The sequence below is a fragment of the Sarcophilus harrisii genome, chromosome 3, assembly GCF_902635505.1.
Source record: "Sarcophilus harrisii chromosome 3, mSarHar1.11, whole genome shotgun sequence".
Lineage (NCBI taxonomy): Eukaryota > Metazoa > Chordata > Mammalia > Dasyuromorphia > Dasyuridae > Sarcophilus > Sarcophilus harrisii.
The window spans coordinates 98,190,207-98,203,325 of NC_045428.1; the positions used below are offsets into that span (position 1 = coordinate 98,190,207).

General features: G+C 31.2%; 1 protein-coding gene across 2 annotated transcripts in view; it reads right to left on the reverse strand.

Moving 5' to 3' along the window:
* The window catches only part of DIAPH3 (diaphanous related formin 3), a 410,013-nt gene that overhangs the window by 200,098 nt on the left and 196,796 nt on the right, over window positions 1–13,119 (reverse strand). For both annotated transcript variants that reach the window (XM_031958457.1, XM_023500580.2), the window contains one exon: window positions 997–1,126. In XM_031958457.1, the coding sequence (XP_031814317.1) occupies window positions 997–1,126 (130 nt within the window). The remainder of the gene's footprint in view (window positions 1–996; window positions 1,127–13,119) is intronic.

Consider the following 13,119-nt stretch of genomic DNA (forward strand, 5'->3'; position numbering starts at 1 on the left):
ATTGAGATATGCAGCCAGTAACTGACTGTTTTTTCTTTCATTTAGAACTAGCTAGCTAAGTTCACACATCCATCTTTATGCTGACCAAAGTATGGTCTTAAACCATAGCAACTCTTTAGGAAAATGTATTAAGTTATAGAAGACTGTAATTTGCATCAATAAATGGAGTACTTGCAGTGAATACTCAGATATATTTGAAGTACAGTGGTATAATCAAAATTACTTTCATATTTTATTAATTTAACCACTGACAAGTTTAATAACAAGTTTTGAGAAAGAAAGAGAATACAAGCTGGGGAAAAGAAGGGTAAATATTAAATTAAATATTAAACATCTCTAAATCCTAATAACCTCATTTGACTTTTGAAATCAAAATGGAAGAAGTAGTTAGGCAGTTGTCAAGCTATTTTATATAGGGAAGACTCAAGTAATCAGGAAGTAGAAAGAAGTCTGAGCAAAGGATCAATAATAATCTAAAACAAAGGTAAGAGATCAAAATTTTAAAAAATGATAAAAAAAAGAACAAGGCAACAAGCAGCAAAGAGTACAGAATGAGACAGACTAAGAAAGTCACTTATCAATGGCAAGTGAAGTTCTTAGGACAGCAAACATTTAAAAGTATATACAAGTCATTTAACACTTAAGTGTTTCTGAAACAGACTATCTCAACTACAAAAAAAAAGCTATCTGGGGACAGGGCGCTACCTGAAGTCAAGAAGACCCAAGTTTAAATCCAGGTTCAAACACTTAACACTTACTAGCTGTGTGACTCTGGGTATGTCATTTAACCCCAATTGCCTCAGTCCCCCTAAAAAATAATAGCAGTTAGTTCCCACTCTCATAAAAAACAATTTAACACTTGAGCCAAGATGTTCAGTCAAAAAATATGAACATTTTAAAATAAATTCTTAAGACTTTTTACCCATTATCTTTCATTACCATTTAATAGTTCTTAATGATCACTCAAGATCAAAATTTTAATGCAGAAATACATACCTTTGCTAGCTTTGTCTATGTGTTCCAAATCATCAACAAAACTCAGTATATCTGGATATTTTTCCTCACATACTTCAGCTAGAAAATGGAGCAATGTTGTTTTCTGATCTGTTGACTTTGTGTCTTTTAACTAAATAGAAAGAAGAGAAAAATTGAGTTGAAACTTTAAACTTTTTATATGATACCTAATTATAAATACTTATATATATCAAACTCTGCTTATTTTAGACCAAAAAATTGGAAAAAGATTTTGTAGTAAATCAATGGTTAATGGATATTCTATGCTCAAACTCCTCTGTGGACACAAAGCTAGAATTTGGAAGATCCAAAAGGTATTAAACAGACTTGAAAGAGATTTTGAAAATAATATAAAGATACTAAAATCAAATAAATTAAGAAAGCTGGTGGCATACAGGATAGGGTGCTAAGCTTAGGATCCATCAGGAGGTAGCAGATGACATGATATATACAATAAGAAGGAGACTCAGAAAAACTTTGATTCAAATCTGGCCTCAAACACTAGCTATATGGGAAAAGTACTTACTCTCTATTTGCCTCAGTTTCATTACCTATAAGAAAGGAATAATAATAGCATCTATTTAGCAAGATTAATATGAGGATCAAATAAAATAATATTTATTTTAAAAGCACTCTAAGCACAGTGCCTGGCACTGAGTAGTCACTATTTAAATACTTATAACAACTTGATTTGAATACTAACTTTATGAAAATAACAGTATGAAGGGTCACAATTGCAAAACTTTTCCTAAAATCTCTCCTACAAAATGATCACAAAAACAATCACAGTAAATTCTGAGCAGAAAAGCCAACAAAAAAATGAGTCATTGTTACAGTCTTAGGCAGCTTAAATAAAGAGATATAAACAATTATATGGAAAAGGATGGGAGATGAGACACACCCTGTTTGAAGTGGAAAATACAACAGTGGACTCTGTAAGTGGTAGTTGCAATAGCAAAGGGACATTAAAGTGACTGAACAACTGATCAGAAAGAGATACTGTGTAAAGTACTATTGTGCCACTACTTAGTACAAGATCTGAAGCCATTTGCCTACTCCATAGTCCTATCATACAATTTCAGATGGTAAGTTCTGGTTAGAGAAGAATAATCACAGTCATGACAGAAAGAGGTCTTCTAGGTAAGGATCAAAGCATAAAGCAGAGAGGACAGTAATCAGAGACCCTATCACATTGGAAGCAACAAATTTTACAGGTCTGAAGACTGATCTTAGAGAAATTCAAGCTAGGTATTCCTCCCCATAAATGATGAACAAAGCCCAATTCTAACAAAGTCTAAAGTCAAGTGATGGACCAGAAAAATCAGCAAACAACAGAAAAAGAATCTTCTATGGGACAGGGAAGCTCAATTCACAAAATCAGAAAAATTGAAAACTCTTATAAGCAAAGGCTCAAATAAAACTGTAGACTGGATACAAGTCCAAGAATAATTTCTAGAAAAGTTAAAGGGATAAAAGTAGAGCAAAACTGTATTTTAAAAAACAAATAAAAGTGGTAGAAAAAAACATAGTAAAATACAGCTAGTTCAACAAACTATAAAGACAGAACTAACAATTTATAAAAGAGGTTAAAAAAAAAATACCTCACTGAAGAAATAACTCCTTAAAATTAGAATTAGTGGAGTGGAAGCCAGTGAATCTAGGACACAAAGTAATAATAACAACAATAAAATCAAAAGAATAAAAAAATAGAAAGTGTGAATAGAAATGTGGAAAATTAATATTGAATTGTTTTAGTTAAATAGCCAATATTTCTCTGTGAATCCATCTACTTCCTCAAAACTCATTCCTCTAGAGAATAGATCCTTAACTAGTTTGGGTAGAGCCTCCTACGTCTTTTTGTGTAGTAGTAGTAAACAGAAGCCAGTTTAAGTTAAGGCCATCCCAGGGTATGATTCTTATGTCCTTGCTTTGCCAAAGATTTGGGGTGGCTGGTGTCTCATGAGAAAGCCAAAACCAGAAGGAATCTGATTAAGTCAAGACTTTTTGAGGCAGCTGACTCTCGTGGAACAAGAGAGGGAGAAATCAGCTAATACTAGAAGGTCAACCTATCTATCAATTAGAGTATTATTATTAGTACAGTTTTCAGGGGAGGTCCCAATGATATGTTGTTAGATCAATTAGAAAAAAAAAAAAAAAAAACCACACCTAAGATCTTGTGACCTTCAGAAAGGATCTTTGGTAATCCAAAGAACAATGACCTAAATTTATGTACTAAATAGTGAATTTCATTTGGTAAAGAAAAATTAAATATGATAGGATTGAAAAATACAGAATAGGAATAGAAAGTATGCTTTTTTATTTTCACTGCACAGCAGCTTTACAAAAACTGACCAAGTATTAGGGTATAAAAACTTCACAAATAAATGCAGCAAAATTAAGGATTTACTTTTTAAATAATTATGAAATAAAAGTTTTATTCAATAGAGGGCCTTCAAAGCATAACTAAAAATTAATTGGAAAATAAATTATCTAATTCTAGTTTGTTACAGAGTTGGTTATAGAAACAATAAACAATTTTAGAAAACAAAATTATAACATTGAGACAACATATCAAAATTTACAGAATGAAGTCAAAGCAGTACTTACAAGAATATTTATGTCTCTAAACATATCAATAAAGGAGACAAAGAGGAAGAACTAAAAAATTTGAACACAATAAAATTCCTAATTAAACGCAAAATAGAAATCCTAAAAGTCAAAAGAGAAATCCATTAAATTTTAGGAAAAGCTGAATTAATAAATAAGACTACGGACTAGATTTTATGGGGTAAAACAAACAATAAAATAGATAAACCACAGAACAATATTTTTTAAACAAAAAAGAGAAAACCAAAAATTGTTGATGTTTCAGTCATGCCTGACTATGATCCCATTTAGGTATTTCTTGGCAAAGATACTAGAGTAGTTTGCCATTTCCTTCCTCAGCTTATTTTATAGATGAAGAAACTGAGGTGAAGGGGGTAAAATGATTTGCCCAGGATCACAAACCTAAATACGATAAAATGTCACAACAGGTTTAAATTCTTGAAATTCTTGAACACTTGAAAAGCAATAAATTGGGCTTGCAACTAAAAAAGTTAGAAAAAGAAAAAATTAAAATCCCCCAATAAAATACCAAAGTTGAAATTCTAAAAATAAAAGGAGAGATCAATAAAATTGAAACTTAAAAAAAAACTATTGAACTAAAACTAAGAGTTGGTTTTATGAAAAAAACAACAAAAAAGATAAACCTTTAGTTAATCTGATTAGAACAAGGAAAGAGGAAAATCAAACTGTTAGTTTCAAAAATGAAAACAGAGAACGATCCACCAATGAGGAGGAAACTAGAGCAATTATCAGGAGTTACTTTGCCCAACTTTATGCCAATAGATTTGACAACCTAAGTAAAATGGAGGAATACCTACAAAAATATAGATTGCCCAGATTAACAGAAGAGAAAATAAATAGTCCCATTTAGAAAAAGAAAAAGAACAAGCTATTAATCAACTCCCTAAGAAAAAATCACCAGAACCAGATGGATTTACATGTGAATTCTACCAAACATTTAAAGAACAATTAACTCCAATGTTATATAAACAATTTGAAAAAATAGGGAATGAAAGACTCCTACCAAATTCCTTTTATGACATAGACATGGAACTGACACTTAAACCAGATAGGTTGAAAACAGGGAAAGAAAATTATAGATCAATCTCCCTAATGAATATTGATGCAAACATCTTAAATATTAACAAAAAGATTACAGAAAATCATCCCCAGGATAATACACCATGACTAATAGGATTTATACAGGAATGCAGGGCTGGTTCAAAATTAGGAAAACTATGATTAACTCAATAGATGCAGAAAAAACATTTGATAAAATCCAACAACCATACCTATTAAAAACACTAGAGAGTATAGGAATAAATGGACTTTTCCTTAAAATAGTCAGGAGCATCTATTTAAAATGGTCATTAAGCATCATATGTAATGGAAATAAACTAGAACCATTCTCAATAAGCTCAGGAGTGAAACAAGGTTGCCCACTATCACCACTGCTATTCAATATTGTATTAGAATTGCTAGCCTTGGCGATAAGAGAAGAAAAAGAGATTAAAGGAATTAGAGTTATCACTCTTTGTTGATGATATGATAGTATGCTTACAGAACCCCAGACAATCAACCAAAAAGTTATTAGAAATAATCCACAACTTTAGCAAAGTTGCAGGATAAAAAATAAATTCACATAAATCTTCAGCATTCTTATACATCACTAACAAAATCCAGCAATAAGAGATAAAAAGAGAAATTCCACTTAAAATAACTGTTGATAATATAAAATATTTGGGAATTTATCTGCCAAGGGCAAGTCAGGAACTATATAAGCAAAACTAAAAAACACTTTCCACACAAATAAAATCAGATCTAAGCAATTGGAAACATATTAAGTGCTCTTGAGCACTTCTCGAGCGAATATAATAAATATGACAATATTACCTAAACTAATCTTTTTATTTACTGCTACACCAATCAAACTTCCAAAAAACTATTTTACTGAACTAGAAAAAAATAACAACAAAATTTACCTGAAGAACAAAAAGTAAAGAATTTCAAAGGAATTAATGAAGAGAAAAGCAAATGAAGGTGGCCTATCTGTACCAGATCTAAAACCAAATTATAAAGCAGCAGTCATCAAAACCATCTGGTACTGGCTAAGAAATAGAGAAGTGGATCAGTGGAATAGGTTGGATACATAGAACAAAACAGCCAATGAATATAACAATCTAGTATTCGACAAACCAAGACCCCATCTTTTGGGATAAGAATTCAATATTTGACAAAAACTGCTGGGAAAATTAGAAACTAGTATGGCAGAAAGTAGGCACAGACCCACATTAACAACATACCAAGATCAGGTCGAAATGGATTCATGATCTAGACATAAAGAATGATATTATAAACAAATGAGAAGAACATAAGATTTGTGGAGGAGGATGGAATTTGTGACAAAAGAAGAATTAGAGATCATTACTGATCACAAAATAGATAATTTTGATTATATTGAGTTAAAAGTTTTTGTACAAACAAAACTAATGCAGACAAGATTAGAAGGGAAGGGAAGCAATAAACTGGGAAAACATTTTTATATCCAAGGGATCTGATAAAGACCTCATTTCTAAAATATATAGAGAATTGATTCAAATTTATAATAGTTCAAGCCATTCTCCAAATAATAAATGGTCAAAGGATAGGAAAAATTTTCAAATGAAGAAATTGAAACTATTTCTAGTCACATGAAAAGGTGCTTCAAATCACTATTGATCAGAGAAACGCAAATTAAGACAACTCTGAGATACCACTGCACATCTCTCAGATTGGCTAAGATGAAAGGATAATGACAAATGTTGGAGGGGATGTGGGAAAACTGAGACACTGATGTATTGTTGGTGGAACTGTGAACGGATTCAACTATCTAGAGAGGAACTATGCTCAAAAAGTTATCAAATTGTGCATACCCTTTGATCCAGCAGTGTTTCTACTGGAATTATATCCCAAAGAGATCTTAAAGGAAGGAAAGGGACCCATATGTGCAAAAATGTTTATGGCTTTTTGTAGTGACAAGAAACTAGAAACTGAGTAGATGCCCATCAATTGAAGAATAGCTGAATAAATTATGGTATATGAATGTTATGAAATATTACTGTTCTGTAAGAAATGACTAACAGGATTATTTTGGAGAGGCCTAGAGAGACTTGCACGAACTAAAGCTAAGTGAAATGAGCAGAACCAGGAGATACACGGCAACAAGACTATACAAGGATCAATTCTGTTGGACACGGCTCTCTTCAACAATGAGATGATTCAAACCAGTTCCGCTTGTGCTCTGATGAAGAGAGTCATCTACACCCAGAGAGAGAACCATGGGAACAGTGTGTGAAACACAACATAGCATTTTCACTCTGTCTGGTGTTATTTGCTTACATTTTGTTTTCCTTCTCAGTTTTCCTTTTTCTTCCTTCTTGATCTGATTTTTCTTGTGCAACAAGATAACTGTATAAATATGTATGTGTGCGTGTGTGCGTGTGTGTGTGTGTGTGTGTGTGTGTGTATGTTAGATCTAACATGTATTGGACTACCTGCCAGCTAGGGGAAGTAGTAGGGAAAAGGAGGGGAAAATTTAGAACAAAAGGTTATGCAAGGGCCAATGTTTCCACATTACCCGTGTATATGTAATAAAAAGCTTTAACTAAAAAAAAATTTTTTTTTTCAAAATTTATTTCTGGAGAATGTTTTTTATTTGTTTGTTTTAACTTTTATATTTAGGACAGTAAAAAAAAAAAAAAAGCAACACCCTCCAAATTAACATATTCATTTAATGCAATAAAAATGATAATCCCAGAGTTATTTTATAAAACTGGGAAAAGAACACTGAAATCATTATGTAAAATTTATAAGAAGAGAAAAATCAAAGCTTACTTTTAAAACAAAGTCTTATTAACAAATACACAATTGCCAGTTCATAGTTGAAAACAATATAATGCATCAATGAACAAAATTAGTTGAAACTGTACAAATCAGTGAAAAAAACAGATCGATGGAATATAATAGACATTTCAGAAGTAAACAAAGAACATTAACATTCCATAATAAGTAATTAGTACCAAATGATGAGGAACAATTCATGTTTTATAAATGCTCTTGGGAAGTTTGAATAGCAATATGGCAAGAAAAAAAAAGTAAGAAAGAAATTTAGGTCCATTCTTCATATTTGAAACCTTTATAAATAATTTCAATCAGGATTAGCAAATTAATTGTATTTTATTTGAAAGGAAAGTTTCAAGAAAATAAACTAGTAAATTTAGCAATTATTTGGAAAGAAAATAAATGTTTATGAAACAAATGACAAACTGGGTTCAATGGAATATAACACACCTCTCTCTCTCTGTCTCTCTTCCCCCCCTACCCTGCCCTCTCTCCACCTCTCTCTCAGCATCTCAGTTAAGTGATGATAACCACAAAAGCCCAGGCTTATCAACATCCTTCTACTGCTACATAAATCCTACTTGTTGAGGGCAGAACTCTGAAAAAGTATACTTAAATCTAGATCACAGGGTATTTATAGTTAAGTACCTACTCAATGTGAGATAAGGTTCTCAGGTTCTCTAAGCACATAATTAATGTAATGATTTAATCAACTGAGTTGGCATATCCTTAGGGTAATATGGTGATAAAATGTTCTCCAGTTGATCATCCATGTAATGGATGGGAATTGCATCTGTTCTCATTTAAAGAGAATTGCTAAGTGAAGACATTCTTTTGATTGAGATATTGGAATGAAGTTCATAATAGCAATTCATTACCACCTCAGAAATTACAAATGGGTTATCTGAAAGAGGTCAAACTTACTGATTCATCCATATTAAGCAATGAAATGGTAGAAACTATTCAACTTATCTCTACAGGCTACAAAAATGTAGTACCTACTGAATATTTAGCAAGGTGGAAGTTTACTCTCTTGGAATGATAAAAAATCCTCATACTAAAAATACATGTTAAAATGCTCTTGAAAATTCAAGCAATAAACTGTACTAAAACTGAAATATCACAAACCAAAGTGTTGCCCACAGTTATTTGAATATAAGATTGGTTCATAAAAATTTAAAAACAAAGTGTTTTTTTTAATACAGGTTGCCATACCAAAGGCTTATACAAGCTACAAGAAACAAAAACTTTCACAATGAGAGATCTAACAGATAAGATAATAGAGATGATACATAATTTATCCATAGTTAAATTTCTTCTGCTAGATCTCTAGTAAATTCTAGATTATAGAGGAAGAGATAAAGGGGAATTTTCAGAGAAGGGGAAAAAAAAGAGGTACTAAGATAATAAGTAGGAGGGAAGGGATATAGCTAAGGAATAGACAGTGTGTTGAACAGAGGAAAACTAAGCCAGAAAAATCGGTTTTCCAGATTACAAATCAACTTAACAAGCAAGCAAGGCAGTTACAATGGACTCCAAAAAAAAAAAAAAGATTCAACTAATCCAGCCAATTTTCATTCTTTTGATCAAATTTAAAGTGAGCTCACTATCCACTTACAAGATCTGTTCAAAATAGATATTTGATGGACCAGCTTCATCAGGTATCCATTCCCCTAGAAGTCAGTCTAGATAATAGGCATTTTTTACCTTTCTGTGTATAGAGATATACAAAATTCTTTTAAATGACTCTGGTGCTTAATTTTGATTTGACATAAATAAAAACAATAGCACTTTCAATGATAAAGAACAGGACAATTCTATCATTTTAAAATAATCTCTCATTTATTTGGAATCTACACAGTGTAGAGTGCTGGAACAATTGCAGAGGGCTGGAACAACTGCAGAGGATTGGAGCTCTGGAAAGGTGTACTTGAATATAAGATATCAGAGTACTTAAGGCTAAGTACCTACTCAATGTAAGATAATGGTTCTATAAACATACTTAGATTATATGGTGATGGCTCTCCTCATGATTGGGACTTGCAGAATGTGTTGTGGAGAGGTAATCTTATGGAAGGATTAGGGGATGAGGGAGAGAGTCAAGAGTCTCTCAGTTGCAGCAGGCTCAAAAGGAATACTTGCCTGTTAATGTTTGATGAGATAAAGGTCTACCTCATTTGCTCTGCCCCCAAACCCCAGGTTATAATCATTCCTTCTTAAATTGTTGATGAGATGAAGGTTTTATATCTTTAGTTATAGACATTCCTTCTTAATGTTTGACAGGTTTATCCATTTTAGATGTCATTAGAATATCAGTAACCTCCTTCCATTGTGTCATCCTAGGGGCCTCCCCCAACAATAGTTATTTCGTATTGTTGTACAACATTAGCTTAATAAAAATAATGAGACAAATTAAATTAACTTACAGATTTAATGGTAATACCAAAACTATTTGTGAGTTATTTTGGAGACAAGACTGAGATAAAGTAAAGGTCTTCAAGATAAAGGGAAATGATCAAAAGGAAAATAGGAATGATAGAAAGGTAGTTTTCTCAGACTTATAAAGCTTAATTATAAAATGTTTTTACTACTGGTTAAAAATGTAACATCAATCAGCAGAACATACTAGGTGAAGAAGAACTAGAATCAAATCATTAGCACTCTGTTTACTAAATACAAGACCCTAAATCAATAAAAGAAAAACACCTTGTCTAACAAGATCTATTGAGAAACTGGAAAGCTGTCTGAACAAATATAGGTGAAGAGAAGTATATTTGGAAACAAATATAATATAAAATCAAAAGGAATTAATAAATTAATAAAACTATTGACTTCTGAGGAGACATTTACATAGTATATATATGAGCTGAGATTAAAGTTCAGGTCCTCTGACTCCAATTCATTATTTTAGCATTTTTTTTTCCTTAAAGATAGAGGTGATTTAATGATAACTTTAATGATAACTATAAATAAAAAGAAAAGAATCAAGCAAAAGAGTAATGCATCAAACATGCAATTAGAGTTTAAAAACAAAGATATTTTTATCTTTGTAACATATTTGACATAATTATTACAAACAGAAGTTAAAAGGAAGCTAATGAACAGTACCTGATTTAAAAAAAAAAAAAAAACTAATTTATTTCATCTGATAATTTCAGAGTTTATTTTCCAGTGTGTGGTTGTGGTTCTGCCCTAATGGTTTCCCACAGTTATTGCAATTTACTAATATTATCCTCTAACTTCTCTCCTTTATCATGGCTTTTCATTTGAGAATTGATGAATATACACAAAATGCAATACACATATAATGATCATAAAAACTCTAAAGAATAATGCAGAGAGTTGAAACAAGGCAATAATCTAAGACTTAATTTCCTAATATACAAAAGGGAGACTTTGGATTAGAAATTTAAACATCTATTGCAGTTCTAACATTTCCGGATTCTATTATCATTCAATGAATTTACGGGAAAAAAAAGACTCTAGAGAAACAAAAGTATTGCTATGTGTAAATTATAGAATACAAAGCTTAATAAAGCTCTATACATGTGGTTTGGGCAATATGACAAAGAAAAAAATTAAAATCTGAGGCTAAACTGAGAAACAAGCCATAAACAAGTCCAAACTAAATTGTTGTTTTAGAAATCAGTCTACTAGTAAATAAAATATTTAACCTCCTGATGCAAATTTAAGAATAGTATTGATTATTTAAAAATGTTTAATCAATGCCTATCAAATGATGGAGGTGATTCAATAATCACAATAATAAGCTTGCTAAAATTTATCTGGAATGTTACTGTTCAGGTAGGAGTCACCGAGAATCTTCTTCTAGTAAATTATGTAGAAGGGAACAAGTATTTCTGACTGCTAAGTTATGTGCTAGTAATAAGATGAAAATATTTGGATTTGATATTTTTTTAAAAAAAGAAGGCTCATGGTAGTTACTGGAGAAGACAATGGTGGTCAAACATATTAAATCTCATGCTTTTATGAGGATTAAAGTTTTGCTAGGTATCAAGAATTTGTTAAGTGGGTTTGAATAATTTAGAACATCAGAATCAACTCATTTCAATTTTACTAGTTTATGTTCACTTTAATAGGGAACTAAATACAGTCAGGTATTTCTTACTTTGGAAATATTTTCTACTCCCTTAAAGGACAAGTGTTTTTTAGCACTGGATATATATATATGTATATATATATATTTATATATTTATCTTTTTCCTCCCTCCCTAAAAGAAGGAACACATACATACATACAAACACATATATACACATAAAAACACACATTTTACCTTCTTAGTGAAGCACAATGGACAGAGGGCCTAACTAATAGGAGGACCCAGATTTAAAGTACATCTTCCTAGATAGATACATAGATAGATAGATAAAGATATGGAGAAAGCTTTTTTCAACACAAAATCATCCCCCAACTCTAAATCTTGGAATTTTATAAACACTCAACATTTGTTATGTTGGTGCTGAATTTGTAACGGTCACTTTCAAGCAAATATTTTGGAATATGTAATGTCAAAGAGTGTAACTTCCCAGTATGCTTTTTAAGAAATTCAACTATTTCCCTGCCTTTCCTCTGTCAAATCAACACAAAATTTGTAAAATGAATGCTTTTCAATAACAGAAGCACTTTAAAGTCAGTTTGTAAATCTAACCACAATTTTCAAAGATCAGGCTGTACTTACTGATAATAAAGATGACAAGATAATGTTAAAAAAAAAAATCTACTCTCTCCCACAAGGAGGCTTAAAAGATATGAAGTTGAGGAATTTTGTATGTTGTACAAAAACAGGAGGAATGCAAACATAAAGATGCCAGATTAAAATTATATTCCAATATAAAATCATAATAAAAATGCTTCATTAAGGATAAATGACTAAAACCCATTTTGTTCAGTATTTTCAAATACATGTACCTTTTAAAAACTAGTCTGAAAGATTAAAGAAATAAAAACAATCTTAATTGTTACCCTGAAGATGATTTTAATGATTAATTTATATAAAGGAGAGGAGAAAAAAAATCTCAATTATTGTGAATATGATAAAAGAAAATGGGATTAAGTAAATGAATTGAAAATAAAAAAATACTTCTTTTAGTTGTGGTACTATGACACTCTTATTGGAGGGATATAAGGACCTCTAAAATGAGCAGAAAGTTGAGATATGAGATGAGAAAAAATATGAATAATTTTAATTCTGAAAAATCTAAATAACCTGAATAAACTGAGATTAAACCAGCCATTAAAAAACAAAAGTTAGAAATGAGATGAAAGGAAACTGGAAGAATATATAATGTTCACCAAAAGTTTATGGAAAACTAAAAGCTGAGTACAAAATACTATATGCCCTCAACTAAGAGAAATACATGTAAATAGCTGGTACTACAAATGTTGCTTGTCTTCCTACCAGAAATGGCAACAAAAGAATGCAATACATTCATAAGAGAGTACATTTCATCTATCCAAGGACAAGAAAATATACTTACAGTGTCTAATTAATGGGGGGAAAAAAAAGGCAACTCAGTTTATAATGAATAGCTAGCAATCTCTAGAATCAATAAGACCTGGATTCAAGTGCTTTAAATAGATTGGTGTGGAGATGACCT